This window comes from Rhineura floridana, chromosome 1 (genome assembly GCF_030035675.1).
Source record: "Rhineura floridana isolate rRhiFlo1 chromosome 1, rRhiFlo1.hap2, whole genome shotgun sequence".
Classification (NCBI taxonomy): Eukaryota; Metazoa; Chordata; class Lepidosauria; order Squamata; family Rhineuridae; genus Rhineura; species Rhineura floridana.
The window spans coordinates 253268732-253286980 of NC_084480.1; the positions used below are offsets into that span (position 1 = coordinate 253268732).

Here is an 18249-nt window from a genome sequence, read left to right on the forward strand (position 1 = left end):
GTCCAGTTTGCCGAGAGATCAGTCCAAGTCAAGGTTCAGGGGATAGGAAGACACACAGTGGTCACGCCTGATGTTGTAGTCAGCCAAGAACATAAGAAGAGCCTGCCAGTGGCCCATCTAGTCCAGCATCCTGTTCTCACAGTGGCCAACCATCTTCACTGAGCTATCCACTACAACCCCAAGGTCTTGTTCCTGGTCAGTAACTGCCAGTTCAGACCCCATGACCATCTATGTGAAATTTAAGATTTTTTGCCCTAATATGAACAACTTTACACTTGTTTACACTGAATTTCATTTAGCATTTTACTGCCCATTCACTCAGTTTGGAGAGGTCCTTCTGAAACTCTTTGCAATCCCCCCCTTTTTAACAACTCTGAACAATTTAGTATCATCCGCAAACTTGGCCACCTCACTGCTCACCCCTAACTCTAGGTCATTATGAACAAGTTAAAAAGCACATGTCCCAATACTGATCCTTGGGGGACTCCACTTTCTAGAGCCCTCCATTGGGAGAACTGTCTATTTATTCCTACTCTCTGCTTCCTGCTACTTAACCAATTCCTGATACACAAGAGAACCTCTCCTCTTATTTCATGACTGCAAAATGTAGGAGTCTTTGGTGAGGTACCTTGTCAAAAGCTTTTGAAAGTCCATGTACATTATATCAACCGGATCACCTCTATCTATATATTTGTTAAAAGTCTCGAATAACTCTTAACAGGTTGGACAGACAGGGCTTACCCTTGCAGAAGCCATGCTGGTTTTGCTTCAGAAAGGCTCGATCTTCTATATGCTTGGTTATTTTATCTTTAACAATACTTTCTACCAGTTTTCCTGGTACAGTCGTTAAGCTAACCGGCCTGTAATTTCTGGGATCCCCTCTGGATCCCTTTTTAAAGATTGGTGTTACGTTGGCCACTTTCCAGCCCTCAGGTATGGAAGCAGATCTGAGGGACAAGTTACATATTTTTGTTAGAAGACCAGCAATTTCACATTTGAGTTCTTTGAGAACTCTTGAGTGGATGCCATATCGTCTCAGTGATTTGTCAGTTTTTATTTTGTCTGTTAAGCCTAGAACTTAACCTTTTGTCACCACTCTTTGCCTCAGTTCCTCAGACTCCCTTTCTGCAAAAGTTATTTCAGGCACAGGGATCTAATGGAGATCTCCCATTAATTTCAATGAAGAGACCCAAAATTCATGTTCCAAAAAGAAGAAAGAGAGAGAAAGAAGAAAAAGGAAATTTTGTGTGGATTGTTTTCCTCCAGTGAAATTAATGTGGGGCTTTTCTGGATATGCATTTTCTGTGCATTGGAACTTGACTGCCTGGAACAAATCACTGGATTGAACATGTATCATTCTATGGGAACTAGCAACAGTACATGTAGGAGAAAAATCCATCTTATTTTCCAATAATGGTCTATCTTTCTCCTCATGCAAAAGAATGTTCCACTTGGAAGCACTTCATTTATAAAAGCTGAGAGTGGCTGAAAAGCAGTTCCAAACTTAGAATATGAAGGCAATGCAAATTCTGAGTTTGGAACTGCTTTTCAGCCATTGATGACACTGCAACAGTAGCTGCTGTTATACAGTGAAGAAACTGGGATGAAGTTCAAAGTAGTATTCTAAATCTGAGATGCTGACTGTATGGTTGGTAAATTATTGTCTGCTAATAATAATGTTACTGGAATGGGTGATAGTATAGTGCAGCAACAGTCCAATGGGCTAAATTGTGCACACTTTACATGGTTGCTTTAGAAAATGCACAAACTTCCTATAGTATTTGGCCCACACTTCCAAGTGCCAGTTTAAATCTCTGAAGTCCTAAACAGCTTGGACGCAATTCACCTTTGAGAGTGCCCTCTTCCTTGTTTCTCATTCTAAGGTGGCCTCTTAGTAGTAACCTCTGCATGGCAAGGAGACAATACTCTGCTCTAGATTTTTTTTCTCCTCCCTTCCTGTGGTTGCACACTGACTATCTTCTGGAATCAATATAAGATTTGTTTTTCTGGCCAAGCATCTTTGAGGTGGTCTTGGAGCAATTTGATGGTTTTTTAGTATCTCTTTTGCTTTTGCATGAGATTTGCATAAACATGTTGCTAATTGTTTCCTGCTATATGGCTCTCAGGAAAGAATGGGCTAAACATCTCCATAATCGTCTCTTGGGGTTGAATGTAAGAGCTTTGGCACAAAATTCAAGCTCTTAAAGCTCATCAGCAATGCCACACCAGTGCATTAGTGGCTCAAATAAAAAGCGTCCTGGATTTTTAGTCATCACTGTCCACTGTGGTTTGTTCAGCAGCTTCAAGAAAGTTCTGAAACCCATTGGGTCTTTTGATAGGGGCACCCTTGTAGTTTCAGGAGTTCCTTAATGTAATACTATGTACTATAGAACTCATTGGGCACAATCATGAACATGGAAAGCTGCCATTTCTTGTCCCTTAGGGGGAAAAATATACCTTTATCCTACATCCCTTAATACAAGTGGCACGAGGACTTGAGTTTGTTATGGTACTAATAATTTGTCTTGCTTTTTGAAACTTTTTTGGGGGGGAGTAAAATGTGTATCTCAGCCTTCAGTATTCCCAGGGTGGCTTAGTGTAATATCACTGACATCCTCAATCTTATTGGGAAGTCTTCAGAATGTCTGTGTGCTGGCACTTGGTTTGCTTATTTGTTTTGTGGGGAGGGGAATGAATATATTTTCACATGGTTTTACTAAAGTTAGAACAATATCTTTTTTATCTCATGCGTTTTCCTGTATTATGTACTGCATTTTAGCTTATCATTCCTCATTTAGATGCAATAAAATTGAGAGGAAAGGGTACTGGAGAGGGGAAGATAGAAGTGTCGTGCCTTTTAGATCATTTATTGGTCATCTTATCAATATTGTCCTGGTCTATGATGATCAGTTCAACCCTGTGTGAAACATCACTGAAAAATATCTGACACTTTTCTTTCAGGAGCAGCTTATTAAGCTATAGAGGTTTTTTTCTTTATCCCATGAAAAACTGTCTCATTTAGTGGATGATATGAGTTGACACATTACACTTAGCCAAACCATGGTCTAGTGTGAATGTGCAAGCATGAAGGTTTCCAGAAAGAAGATTACAGTTTAACTGCTGCCATGCTAAGCGGCTTGACCGAGGCCTAAGTCATGGTTTGGCTTATTGTATTGTTTGAATCCAGACATGTGGTTTTTCTCCTCCAGCAAACCATGAGCTGTAAACCAAACAAACCTTGGATATAGCTTGTGATTTCTCTGGGCTTAGCCCTAGGTAGGATGGCAGCAGGAGAACTGAGGGAAGACCGCAGCATCCTCAGTCTCCTCTCTAGGTATATCCACACTTGCTCTAAGCCATGGTTTGGCTTGGTGCTACATGAAAACAGGGTCACCTTTGTTCTTTCCAAAGAATGGCTACATGTTTTTAAAATCTTCAGAATCAAGAAATATTTGCTTCTTGCTGTGGGAAATCAATGCCTCCCATTCCTTTCCTTTTTTGAGAGGGGTGTGTGCGCGTGTGAACCTATTTTAAAGGGTTGGATGAATAAAATTTTGAATTCAGCAAGATGTTTGAAACTCCAGCCCACATTAATATACGCAATAACAAAACTGATGGACACAGTGAGATACTTATTTGCTCCTTCACATTTAGCCTTCCTCACATATTATGCATCCTGGGATATTGTTGTTTGTTTCCAACTGTAGTGGCTTCAATGCTGCCTTGTGGGCTTGACTAAAATTTTTGTGTTGTGTGTATTGCTTTGTCAGCTTCATTTTTTATTGTACTGTTCCTACTGTCATTATAATCTTCCGTGTCCATCCTTGTGTCTACTCACTGTTTCCCCCACCAGTTCAGTGCAGATTCTGCCCTCCTTCTCTCTTTTCCATGGTCAAGGTGGTCACAAAATTGCCTTTCCCTTTCCATCCCGCTTGTGCTGTAACACCTGACGTTACAACTTCCTCTATAGAATAGGCTGTGATGTCATAGAGAAGGGGACAGGGCTACCCAAATTCTCTCAATTTCAGGGAGGAGCTGCCCAGGTGTGCTGAGGGCCCGTACACGGGAAGAGAAACAGGGAAGTCCTCCACAGTGAGTAACCCCACCTTCAAGTGTACCAATATCCTTGTCCAGTCCAGTACAGTTTCCTCTACTATCCTTTTGAAGTCTATTTAGCTTAAACTCTGGAATGTTTCCAGTTCAGTTGAGTTTCTTCCTTCTTGCCTTATCCCCCTTTTCATCTTCCTCCTCCTTATTTTTATAAAGCTTTATCTTTTTTTTATTATTATTATTGAGGTCGTAGATCCACTTTACATGTATATTGCCCTGTTTGCAACTAACCTTTTGAGTTTTGTTTTATCCGAAGTTTGTTACTTTGGAAATTCGGTTTGGCTCCCAAAGCTTTTGTGTGAGTTTAATCTGTGGATTTCACTCTTATGGGTAAAGATCCAAAATGTAATGGAGCACTATGCTGGGCAATGGATTGGTATGTGGTGGTGTGAGTTAGAAAGGGGAGGACAGGAAGTTTTGAGAAATAAAGGCAAAATAAAAGAGTAGGTTCACATAGTGAAATGGAATGGATATGTTTTGTGTCAAATTCTCTTGTTACTGCAGCCAATATTAAGTTTGATGTATTGTTTTTATCTGTGATTTCAGTGGAAATAAGATTTTTTAAAATCTGCAGTTTGGATCATGTTCATTCTGATCTTCAAGTTCTGGAGCACAGCTGGTGCTGGGGAATTGCAGTTCAATATATTCAATATATGGTAATATGACACACTTGCAGAGGCTGGGCATGGCAGGCAGGCATTTTTATAATATTGTTATACTAGGGCAGGAGTGGGGAATCTATGGGTTCCACCTCCCATCAGCCTCAGCCAGCATGGCTAATGGTCAGGGATGATGGGAGCTGTAGTGCAACAACATGTGGAGGAACACAGATTCTGCCATCATGCAGAGACATCAGGAATATGGTGCTTGTGGTGAATCAGCAGTACTTCCTTGGCTGGAAAGCCGCAGCCAGTCTGTTGAAATAATCACTGATTTCTTTTCCATTTATTAATATTAAGTAATTTTTGGTGCAACTCCACTTTTTCCTGGTGGACAGCTGTTCTAACGGTTGTCATTATATTACCAGGAGAGCAGCTTAGTAGTGATTAGGTATGGATGATCAGCTGCCTATTTCTCATGTAGATGTGCAAGTTATAATAGTGCTAAGTTGGTAATATACATAGGATGGAGGCAGTCTATCTCTGTCACCATTGCCTGTGCTTGGCTGATTCAGTTACCAGGACTGGATGTGTGTTTAGGTAAGAAGAAAAGCATGGAGGAGATACTAGCTGGAAGGGTAGCAAAGGAGGCAGAAGCCTTTGTATCAGTTAGGTGGAATAGAAGAATATTAACTGGGACTTCATAAAAGGCAAAGGAGTGGAAAACTGAGCTGAACTGGAAAGTATATTTCAGCAACAATTTTTTTAACACTTAATTTTTTTCCATGTTAAAAATTTTTCATACTTCAACATTTTGAAACCTATCATGTTACTTCTAAGAGTACTACAAATGGAAGGGTTTCCTGAAAGTGCACCATTACTGACCATAAACTGTCCATGCAGTAGCAAAATCTCCCTCCCTTCTTCCCCCACCTTGCAGGAAATTGCTTCTTGCATTTGTAATGATAATAGGATTTGTGCTTCTAGTTTTCTACCATGTAAGAGTCTTTCTGTACATTTTGCTAGGTTGATGCCCATTATCAGTTTAATTCTATTGTTAGCTACAGTTGCTTGTTCTGCATTTGATAGAAGACCCCAGCCTTGACACTACAGCTTCCCACCTTTTACAAAGCATTATGAAAAGTGCATGATTGATGACACAATAATTAAAATGTACGTAATAATTACTTTCTACCTTCTTACACATATATTTCTTTCTAGGCACTGGAAAAACATCCCAACTCGCCAATGACTGCAAAGCAAATATTGGAAGTTATTCAGAAAGAAGGGTTGAAAGAAACAAGGTCAGTATTTGTGTGATATTTACCTTTACAACAGACCACATTTGAGGAAAATATCTAATTTGAGGTTGGTATGCTGTTTGTGATGCAAGAAATAGTATATTGTGTTGGAGCCAGGATTACAGAGGAAACCTAACTATCTAACAACTGTTGCAAATAGATAGTAGAAGCAACATTGAAAAAGTCAATATAGCTGCAATTCTATACATCCGGGGGGGGGAACATTTTTGGTCAGTGGACCAGATCCCATTGTGGCCAACTTTTGGTGGGCCATATTTCATATGATGTCAAATGGGCTTGGTGCTGACCAAAGCAAAAGAACAATTGGGAGTGCACTTTAAGGCTCCCAATTGTACCTTTGCAAGTGTGACTTACACTTGTCACTGTTTAAATTTGGTGCCTTGTGCAAGCCATGCTGCTTTCAGCACATATCAAATCCACTTGAGAGCTTTGATGTGGAGCTCTGAAATGAATCCAACCCCAGCAATGTGGCTTGCATTCAGCACAACATTTAAACAGTGCTGAATGCAAACCATACTTCCAAAGGAATAATTGGGAGCCTTAGAGTGCCATATAATGTCAGGTGAGTGACAGGTGGGCATGGCTGGGGAAAAACAACCTTGCTGGCCAGATTAGAAGATCTGGCAAATCTAATTTGGCCCGCAGGCTAGAGGTTCCTGATCCATGCTATATACACTTACTTGGGAGTAAAACATTGAAACATTGCAGTGAACCCATTAGGATGGTCCGGCCCAGGCGTCTGATGGATCCAGATGGATTCCTGAATGCGCTTGCGGATTCTCTGGAGCAGGCACACGGCCACTCGGATGAGACCCTGGTGGAGGGGTGGAATGCTGCAATCACTGGGGCATTAGACTGGGTGGCTCCGAAACACCCTCTCCCCCTGAATAGAGCTCAGACAGCACCATGGTATACTCCAAGGTTGCGAACTCTGAGGCAGGAGGTGAGACGGCTAGAGCGCCAGTGGTGGAAATCTTGCTGTGATGACAATCGGGCATGGGTTAGAGCAGCTGCAGCAGCCTACCATGTGGCAATAAGGGCAGCAAAGAAGGATTTTTATGCTGCCTCTATTGCATCTGCAGAGTGTTTTCCCAGAAGGCTGTTCCAACTGGTCCGGAGCCTGGTCGGTCCAGTTGCCCCGGAACCGATGGACTATGTTAAGGCCTCCTGTGATGAGTTTGCAGAGCACTTTGCGGATAAAATTGATCGGATTAAGAGTGCCATTCCATGCACTGTGGACACAGTGAGCAAGCCAGAGGCGGCCAGTGGTGCTATGGTGGTGTGGGATCGGTTTCAGCTTCTTCCTTCTGATGAAGTGGACAAGGTGCTTTCAGCCTTAAAGCCAACCACTTGCTTACTCGACCCTTGCCCGTCATGGCTCATTATGAGCTGCAAGGATAGACTGGGCGAGGGGATCAAGGTGGTGGTAAATACGTCCCTGGAAGAGGGAGTAATACCATCAGCTCTCAAGGAGGCAGTAATAAAACTGATTCTAAAGAAGCCCTCCTTGGATCCCCAAGATTTGAACAACTTTCGCCCAGTCTCAAATCTGTCATTCTTTGGCATGACGGTTGAGCGGGTGGTGGCGCAGCAGTTGCAAGCACACTTGGAGGAAGCGGATTATCTGGATCCATTTCAATCAGGCTTCAGGCCTGGACATGGGACTGAAATGGCCTTGGTCGCCTCGGTGGATGATATGAGGAGGGTGCTGGATAGGGGCAAATGCACTTTCCCTGTCCTCCTTGATCTCTCAGCGGCTTTTGATACCGTTGACCACAGTATCCTTCTGGACCGTCTGGAGAGGTTAGGTATAAGGGGCACTGTATTGCAGTGGTTCCGTTCCTTCCTCTCTGGTAGGTACCAGAGAGTGGCATTGGGGGATGAGGTTTTGGATCCTTGGCCTCTCACTTGTGGGGTGCCACAGGGTTCTATCCTCTCCCTGATGCTGTTCAACATCTATATAAAGCCGCTGGGGGCTATCATTAGAGGATTTGGGTTGCAGTGTCACCAGTATGCGGATGACACGCAGCTCTACCTGTCATTCAAGTCCTCACCGAGGTTGGCTGTAGAAACCCTGTCCAAGTGCCTGGAGTCGGTGAATGGTTGGATGGGAAGGAATAAGCTGAACCCTGACAAAACCGAGGTACTGTTCGTGGTTGACAAGGGAGGGTTGGGGGATGTTCACCTGGTCCTCAGTGGGGTACAATTGCCTCTGAAAGACCAGGTCTGCAGCCTGGGGGTCATTCTCAACTCCCAGCTGTCCATGGAGGCTCAGGTTTCAGCTGTGAGCCGGGTGGCGCTGTATCAACTCCATCTGATACGGAGGCTGCGCCCCTACCTTCCCAATCATCTGCTCCTATCGGTGGTACATGCCCTCGTCTCCTCCTGCCTAGACTACTATAATGTGCTCTACGTGGGGTTACCCTTGAAAATGGTCCGGAAGCTGCAACTGGTACAGAATGCGGCGGCTCGCCTGATCAAAGGCAGCTGCCGGCGAGATCACATCACTCCAGTGCTGAAGGAGTTGCGCTGGTTGCCGGTTATTTTCCGGGCCCAATTCACGCTGTTGGTTTTGACCTTTAAAACCCTATATGGTCTCGGCCCAGTTTATCTGAAAGAGCACCTCCAGCCTCATCAAGGATGCCGCGCAACAAGATCAGCCTCAAAAGGCCTCCTTTCTATCCTACCAGTTAAAACAGACTGCTGAGGACTAGGGAGAGGGCTTTTTCTATTGTGGCTCCCACTCTGTGGAATCCCCTCCCAAATGATCTCCGGCACGCCCCCGCTATATGATGAGCTTCCGCCAGGCCTTGAAGACCTGGCTCTTCAGACAGGCTTTTGGGGTGGGTTAGGTTTATTATATTGTTGAGATTTTAATGTTTAAATGTATTTGTATGTTTTTATTCTGTACGTCGCCCAGAGTGGCTGGACAACCAGCCAGATGGGAGACTAATAAATCTAATAAATAAATAGAAAATAAATAAACCAATGGGACGTACTTCTAAGTAGATATGGATAGGATTCTGCTGTAAGTAACTTTAATCTTACAGAACTTACTAGCATTTTGGATGGCTTTAAAAGAGGATTTGACAAACACATGGAGGATAAGACCATCAGTGGCTACTAGGCATGATGGCTACGCTCTGCCTATATGGTCAGAGGCAGTATGTTTCTGAATACCAGTTGCTGGAAACCACAGGAGGAGAGGATACAGTAGGGCCCCGCTTATATGGTGAGTTAGGGACCAGGCCCCCACCGTAAAGCGGAAATCGCTGTAAAGCGGAACCCATTGACTATAATGGGTTGCGTCGTGCGAAAATGCTGCAAAAGCGCAAAATCGGCTTTAAAACGGGGAATTTCCCCTAATTGAAAGCCGCCGCATCAGCGGAACGCCAGAAAACAGAACGCCATAAAGCGGGGCCCTACTGTACTCTTGTGTGCAGATGCTGCTTGCAGGCTTCCCATGGGCATCTGATTGGCTACTGTGAGAATAGGATGCTGATCTAGATGGACCACAGGGCTGAGCCAGCAGGCTCTTCTTTTGTTCTTAGTTGTTCCTGCCTTTTAGTGGGAAACAATGAATTTATAAAACATATGTATGCTAAATTTCAACTAGTAATTTGAAAGAATAAGACTTGGACAAAGATTAAGCTTGTGAACATGACTAGCATGAGACATGGCCCCACCTGAGTTAGGGGACTTCACTACATCCTCCTCTCCTCCTATGACCCACTCTTCTTTCACTTCACTCTCTGCCTTGCTCTGAGCAAAGGGGTCCTTCACTTTTGTCACTTTAGATTAGTTTTAAAACAGAATTTCTAGCCACCACAGCAAAACAATGACACAAGCACTCTTCCAGACCGCCTTGCCTGGAATGTCTTGCTCTGAGGAAGTATCACCTTCAGAGCAAGGCAGAGAGGAACATAGGAAGTTGCCTTAAACTGAGTCAGACCATTGGCTCATCTAGTTTAGTATTTTTTACACTGACTGGCAGCAGCTTTCCAGGCTTTTAGACAGGAGTCTCTCTTAGCCCTACTAAATCTGGGAGCTTCTGCATGCAAACAGCTGCTCTACCCACTGGTCTGTGGCCCTTTCCGAGGGAAGAAGTGGAGAGCCCTGCAGGAGTCTTGCTGGGTGATGGCAGCAGCAACCTCAGCAGTGGCCAGTGAGCGAGGCTAGTGGGCAGGGGCTCAAGAAGTGCTAATTCTCTGTCTTCTCTGCCTGAGAAAATTGCCTCAGTCTGCCTCATGGAAGCACTGGGCCTACCTGTGAGTAGCCTTCAAAGCCAGCCTCATATCAACCACATTTGTGCATTTCTCTTGTCCTTTCCTTGACACAGAGCATGATGGAGCAAGAACAGTCATTAGTTGCAGCACCAAGGATAGCCCCGTGTGGACAAGTTGCTCCAAAGAAGTCTGAGAGCGAACTGAAGGCTTTTATGTTCCCAGGATTATGTTCTGGATTATTCTCTGGTGCTGGTTGACTAATTGAGTTGGGGCTGAGACCCAGGCTATTGCTCTAGGTGATGGTTTGGACATCTGCCTCCTGCGCTGCTGGCCCCAGCTGGTCTCTCATCATCTGAGTGCAGACTGCTGCTTTGGACAGGGGTCTTGACCACATGATATATATATGGAATTATATGGGATTCTTGCCAGATGCAGGTCAAGAAAAGAGCACAACCTCCTCACCAGATGAAGTTGGTAGGAGGGTATCCTGTCCATCTATCCAACTGCAGTTGATTGGGAAAGACTTAAAGGCTTTGTACTACATAGGGGCTCTAGCCAGCGTGGCCAATAGCCATGGATGATGATGGGAGTTGGAGTCCTATAACATCTGGAGGGCAACAGTTTGGGGAAGGCTTCCTAAATTAACAAGCCAACAAAGTAAAGCAGTGGGGTTGCACAACCTGGTTAGGATCAACAGAAGAGTTAGGTGTTGTCAGTATACTGGAGGTACATCACTGTTAATCTCTATTTGCTCATATATTATATTAACATGGAATGCTAAAAAAATGCAATTATTATTGCTCCCATTCAGAGAGCTTACTTCCCATTATCAGGAAGCAGCCTGAGAACCTTGAATTCCTATCAACTCCCACAAATGTGTCAGCTTCTGTTGATCAGTGATACAAAAGTCATAAAAAAAGATCAAGAGAGTAAATTTGTTGTTAGCAAAGACCACTGTGAAGAACAAAAAATGCATCTTTGGTACCATTCCCTGACTGAGGTAGATGAAGATCCAAAAAATGGATACTATACAGTCTGAAACTGCACAATGATTACCCTTTTGAGAAAAGAAAAGGGAAAGTTGGGAGTAGGCTGTATTCTCTGGGCAGTCCTTCTTGAGACTTACGTTCTACCCCCTCTCATTATCCAGAAGAGTGTGTGTGTTGCATTAACTTATCGTATAGCACCATTTTCTGAAAAAGAATAAAGTGGAGATCCATTGCAATTTACTTGTATACTCTATAGGTTTGTGTAATCAGCTATAACAAATGAGTGCCTAGAAGCAATGCAAGCAATTACAGTAACTTTACATAGAAGTGAAGACAGAATTGCTCCAAAAGTCTCAAAAATGCACTCAGTATATGCTGATGCTTGGTGCAACTACCAAATTTGGGGGAAGAAAGGTTCAGCAAATGAATATGAGACTGCAGGTGCTGAGCTACGTAAGTAAGCAGACAAGAAAATAAAATATTGTTCTACAATTGTTTCAGTTGTTTTCTACTCTTCTCCACAGTAAGAGATGTGTTGCTGTTCCTCTTTTCTTGTTTTGTCATAGGCAGCGACTGAACTCTGGCTTCTGTTGTTGTTGTTCATATTATAAAAGCAGTACCCCTTGATGATGATATTGTCTTCACCATTTATTCCCACATGTTATTGTATTATTATAGAATGTATAATTGAAGAGGTTGGTTAGTGGGGAAGTGGCAACAAACAAAGTAATTGGAACAGGAAATAAAGGAAACCTGTAACTGTGTGTTTAAAAAAACCTCTAGAAAAAATCACTTCAGCTAGCATAAATGGCCCATTCAGTGCTGTAAAAAATGAAAGATAAAAATCAGTGCAGTGGAAATGTATAAACTGCCAGTAACAAGTTAAAAAGGAAAAACTGTTTAATCTTGCATGAATTGTATTATGGTGCAGTATTGTGTTGTAAACATGTATACAAATGTATATGTAAAGTTTAGCACTTACTTTAAGAAATTCTGTTGCTATATAACTGAAGGCAAGAGAGAATGGAGAAATTTATGTTTTAACTGAAGAAGCAATGAGATTGTTCCTACACTAGAGTGCTTTAGCACTGCTGAGGCATTACTTTTTTGCAATCAGCTAGTTAAAATGGAGGTTTCACAGCACTTAAAAAATAGTGCAATATTATTCAAAAATCTTCTTTTCCATGACCAAGATCCTTTTATGATGTTTATTCAGAAGTGTTCCGTTCAGCAAAGGTCCCTTCCAACATTTATTAAAAGTTTCCTGCTTGCAGGTTCTAACCACTTCATGATGAATGTGGCGGTGAAATTATGGAAGAACAGCCTCTTAAATTCTTCCTCTTATCAGTTTATATTCATATGGTGGGGAAGGCTCTAATCACCGAGTTCCTCTTATTTTTTTACTTTTTGTTTCTATAGAACAAAACAGCATGAACTTGCTGTATAAAAATGAAATGAAAAAGATAATGATAGGTGATCAGTAATTAAAGTCTGTCCCCATTTCATGGAAAAGGATCAGATAATAAGGGACAATTAAGGGAGCTATTTCAGCAGGTAATTAACAGGCTATTAATCAGTAATGCTCCTCTGCTCCCAAGAGGAAGCAATAAAACAGCTAGAACCTACAACTAGGAAATATTTAATTAAAGGCATAGGAGCCTGGAAAAAATCTCAATAGCACTTTGTCCACACGGAATAGGCTGGTGTTGCAATTGCATTTTAATTTTTTTTAAATGATCACTAAGTAAGTCTAAAAAACCATAGGAAACCAATGCAGGAAACAATGGAATACAACTATTTGTCTATATCTTTGTCTGGATTCTCCATGAAAAGTGAATGATGGCAATTATGCAGAAAAAGCCTAGTGTGAAAGCAACATGAGATACAAAACAGCTGTAATAGATAAGGAGATCAAATCTTCGTCATGAAAATGGGACCAACACAGGCAGAGTGGGGAAAAAATACCTAGGAAGTAGTTTCCCTTAGCAAACACAGTCTTCCACCCTCTGCCAAACTGCCCCCAACTCTAATCTGATGCATGAGAATTTCCCCATGGTCATGTGTAGGTAAATGTGGGCTGTATTTTCAGTTGGGTATGGATACCACATCAGGGCCCGTGTCATTGGCAGAAAATAGACTGGGCTTGAAGGAGCAAGATAAGGAAGCCAGTCTCCCTTAGGATATGATATATTTGCAGAACAAAGACAGGCGTTGGTTGAGCTGAGCTGGAACAGGCAACAACCAGTGTCAAGAATAAGCAGAGCCTTTAGCTCAGAAATATATTTGAAGATCAGGACAAAAAGGAGGAGGAGTCAAAAGGACTGGAATCAAAGAGACTGATGTGGGCACAGGTAACATCAGGGAAGGGAAGCAGTAGTAGGGTTTCCCAAATCAGCTTGAGGAGCTGGCCAGGAAGCTTGGCAAGGTACTTCCAAGACTACGGGCTCATCCAGACGACTGCAAAATGTGTGACACGTGCACTATGTGTGCTTATTATTTTTTGGTCATCCAAATGATGTCGCTCGGTGTCACGCATTTTCGCGGGTTAAATCCGCTCCTTCCAATACCGGCAAAACTGCGATTTGCTGTTTGAAATCGGGAATTTCATTGGGACATTTTTTTTCATTGGGAAACAGTGAACAAAAAGGCAAAAAGTGAGGACTATCAGCTGACAAACAAATGGTGGATTATCCTGCTCCGTTTGGATAAGCCCTACAGGTTGCCTTGCAAGTATAGTTGGACAGCAGGGGGCATTTGTCTGGCTTAGGAACAGGGCCATCGAACCAAACAGTTCTGCTGTAGTGGAGATGCATTCCTCAGCTAAGATTGAGCAAGGGAACCTGCAACAGTCTATCTGAGAGAAGACCCTGGATCAAATCATAACATCCCTTAATTCAGTTTTCTCTGCATAGCAGAGCTGCCCTTTCCAGTGATTGACTGGGACAATCCCGGCAGGCAGAAAACCACTGGACTGCTTACAGAAAGTGGAAAAATTCAAAGGAAAAATGTTACAGAACAAGATGGTTCTTTAACAAGCTAACGCTTAGGACTGGAACATGCTGGGAAACAACTCAGCTTTTGCACTAAGGAGAAAAGGTAGCTTTTGGCTTGTTCAGTATTATGTGTACAAGACCTACTAGAACTTCCTGCAGAACTGGCTTATTCAGCCTATGCATTGGCATTTGAGAAAACAAGCATCTTTCTGTATTAACACAGTTGAAAGTCTATACAGCTGATTTCTTCCTCTGTGTTCCCTGTTCACAAACCCTGTCCCAAACCCATTCACCAATAGCAACATGAACAGAGGCACAAATAGGGACATAGGAAGCTTCCTTATACTAAGTCAGACAATTGGCCCATCTAGCTCAGTATTTTCTACACTGACTGGCAGCAGCTCTCCCGGGTTTCAGGCAGAAGCCTTTCCCAGCCCTTCCTGGAGATGCCAGGGATTGAACTTGGGACCTTCTGCATGCAAGGCTGAAGTTCTATTATTGAGCTGTGGCCCTTGTCCACATCCTTCCTGTGGTTTTACATTTGTGGATTTGAACCCTAAGCCCTGGTGAGACCTGGATAAAATCACACTTTATGCTCTGCATATACTTACATTAGGAGTGCCTTGCAGGTTCTAGCCATGCCACTTGCTGTCCACTTGGACCTTTCTAAAGATAGGCGGGGATTTGTAGGCCTCATCCTGACTGGTCTGGATGCAGCTGAACATGGTTTAATTTTCGTGTATATGTTTTTATATTGAATGTACCATGTATTTTACTGTACGTCGCCCAGAGTGGCAGGACAACCTGCCAGATGGGCGTCTAACAAATCCAATAAATAAATAAATAAATAAATTAGTTGGCTCACATTTCGAGCTTTCATTAAAAAGAAACAGCCCTGATGAACCAGAGGCACAAGGCAGGTAATACTAGCTGTATTTGGTCACAATTATTTTGTGAGAAACAACCCCATTCCTGCTTTCTACTGTTCTTCTGAACAACAACACAACAGCCTGTCCAGTCTACTGCCACAAAACAAGAGCATCCACATCAGTCTCTTACAAATTATACAGCAGCCCATGAGCTAATTAAGATATGTAAAAGCATGCTCTATATGTGTAGAATTTTAAAGAATTAAAATTGTGTCACACTTCCAAGAAATAAATCCAGCAAAGGGACAGAGGAGAACAATAGTTTCTTTGTTTATTTCTGCCCTGCAAAAATACTTTAATCAGGGAGGTAAAGAAAGTGATGGTTTCAGTAGTACACTCAGCTTCCTACAGCATAGATAGGAGCTTCTGCTTTTATTCTCTACACTGAATGCAATTTTATGATTTTTATACACTGGATGGGGTGTCTGTATGGGAATATTCAATAATCGGGAGGCAGTAGAGTCCTGTATTTTGAAGGAAGAGTGTTAATTTATTTATTATTAAATTTATATCCCGCACCTTCATTCAAAGGAACCCAGCGTGGCAACCTTGAGAAATGCTTGCTTCTACTCTTTTTGTTTTTGAATGTCATATTTCATTTTTTTTATGAGGGCTAATGGTCATACTAAACTAAAAATCGAGGAGGGAGAAATGACTATGCAGTATGTTGGACCAGCCCTATTATTAGGCAGAATGGAATGGCTGCCTTGGATGGAGAATGCTAAGGGGTATGGATGGTGTCAGCCCCCTGGACAATCCCCTTGACTGCTCCCACTGTTCTTATCCTCCTGAGCTGTGCTCAGGCATTGGTGGTCATGTTTGTTGTTCTTGGCTGTCTGTCTGTCTCACCTAATCACCACCTCCCAATGAGTAATAGACAGTGTCATTGGGAAAGGCCTTTGATTGAGCAAACAAGAAGAGGAGCAGCCAGTTCAAATCATGACTCCAGCATACACTGTACATTGCTCATCTAATGTTATAACATATTGCTGAATTGCAGTATGTTGATAGGATAATGCTGTTATACAAATCTGTTGATAGGATAATGCTGTTATACAAATCTATGGTGAAATCATATTTGGAATACAGTTCTGGTTGCTGCACCAGAAAAAGGATATTGTAGAGCTGAAAAAGCTCCCAAAAGAGCAATGAAAATGATCATCCCCAACCATTGGCTGTGCTGGCTGATAGGTGATGGTGAAATCCAATCACATCTAGAAGGCTATAGATTGCCCATCCCTGGTTTGATATTTAGAAATGCAATTAAGTGTAAGCAACTGCAAAGTGATGCAAAATCAGCCAATTTTATTTCACTAATTTTACATATATAGTAACGGGGTCCGAACTGGTGGTGACTAATCAGGAACGAGACCTTGGGGTCACAGTGGATAGCTTGATGAAGATGTTGACCCAGTCTGTGGCAGCTGCAAAAAAGGCAAATTCCATAGTAAGGCTAATTAGGAAAGGAATTGAAAATAAAGCTGCCAGTTATTCAAATCTATTGTGAGACCATTTTATGGAATGCTGTGTACAGTTCTGGTCGCCTCACCTCAAAAAGGACATTGAAGGGTTGGAAAAGGTTCAAAGAAAAGGGCAACCAAGATGATCCAGGGGATGGAACAATTCCTCTATGAGGAAAGGTTACAAGACTTGAGAGATTTTAGTTTAGAATAAAGGCAAGGCGGGGGGACATCTTTTACTGAACCTCTTTTCGGTTCTATTTTGAATAGTTTTAAGTGTTTTGTAATTGAAATAGTTTTATCTGTTTTTGCAATTTTATATTTTATTATTGTAACCTGACCAGGGACCTTATATGAAGGGCGGGTAAGACATCTAATAAATAAATATTAGAGGTGCCTATATTACACATGGTGTGAAGAAGGTGGACAGAGAGAAGTTTTTCGGTTTCATACACAGTATTACAACACAGTCCCATCCAGTAAAGCTGAATGTTGGGAGATTCAGAACAGACAAAAGGACATAGACTTCTTCACACACCACATAATTGAACTATGGTATTTGCTCTTCTAGTGTTCTTAACATTTCTTTGAGTGGGCAGCAAGCAGTGTGGGCCAAGTTGGGGACTGAGCAGTGGTGAGAGGCTGGGGACAGAGCTGTCTGTACTACATGCCTTCTAACTTTCTGCCTTCAGGCATGATGGAAGATGCTGCCCCATCACCATAGTTGACACAAGATCCAGCTGTCAGTCCAGTTGGGTTCTGTATATGGAACTGGTAGAAGGAGTATCTTTTGCCTCGGGCAACAAAATGTCTTGGGCCACCTCTGAGGAAAGAGATAACTCTTTGAATCCCTAGAAAGATTCCCATTTGCTGGCTTGATTGTGAACTAGAGGAGGAGAATCTGGGCTCAGGCATAAGGCATGCAATGAACATGCCCTTCCTGCAGTAAGAAAGTAACCCTTTGGCCCCAAGTAATGAAAATATATGCTAGCACTTTAGAGCTGTTCATTTCAAATTATGTAAAAACATAATTTGTGCTTTAAAAAAACTTAAGACTGACTTTTCTTTTTAAAAATGTTGCATTAGCAACCCTCAAATATTTTGTCTATTGTACCTGTTTTCTAGGGCCTCACCAGTACTACCACTTCAACTGCAATCTGACCATTCTGTGGTTAGTTAAGTAGTCTCAGTGAAAAAATGTGTAAGTATTAAGCCAACATGCATTGGAATGTATTTGGCTGGTTTGCATGTAGCACTAAACCATAGCTTTGTGCGAAGAGGATGAACCTCAGTGAGCCCAAGGGAACTGTCAGATGGGTATTCTCCCCACTCCCTTCTCCTGTGCAGCTAGGAAGAGAATTTCTACAAGATTACTTTCACTTTGAAAGAATCTTGGCTAACTCTTATTTGCAAACAAGAAATCCTAGTTTAAAGCACCAATGGTTAGATAAACAAGATGGCATGAAATTGACTTGTTTATTGACTAACTGTTGTTTGTTTTAAACCAGGATTGCTGTTTTGCATGTAACCTAAGCTGAGATTCTTTGAAAGCAAAAAAAAAAACCTTGACAGAAGTTATTCTTCCAACCACATGGGAAAAGAAAAGGGTATGGAGAACATG

General features: G+C 42.3%; 1 protein-coding gene across 6 annotated transcripts in view; it reads left to right on the forward strand.

The window, feature by feature from the left end:
* ASXL3 (ASXL transcriptional regulator 3) overlaps positions 1-18249 on the forward strand; it is a 197348-nt gene that overhangs the window by 45733 nt on the left and 133366 nt on the right. For 3 of the 6 annotated variants that reach the window (XM_061598056.1, XM_061598049.1, XM_061598041.1), the window contains exon 2: positions 5931-6013. The exons of 1 other annotated variant lie outside the window; for it this stretch is intronic. In XM_061598056.1, coding sequence (XP_061454040.1) covers positions 5931-6013 — 83 coding nt within the window. Of the gene's footprint in view, positions 1-4028; positions 4093-5930; positions 6014-18249 lie in introns of all 6 variants that reach the window. 2 more of the 6 variants (XM_061598065.1, XM_061598075.1) reach the window with 1 other exon arrangement.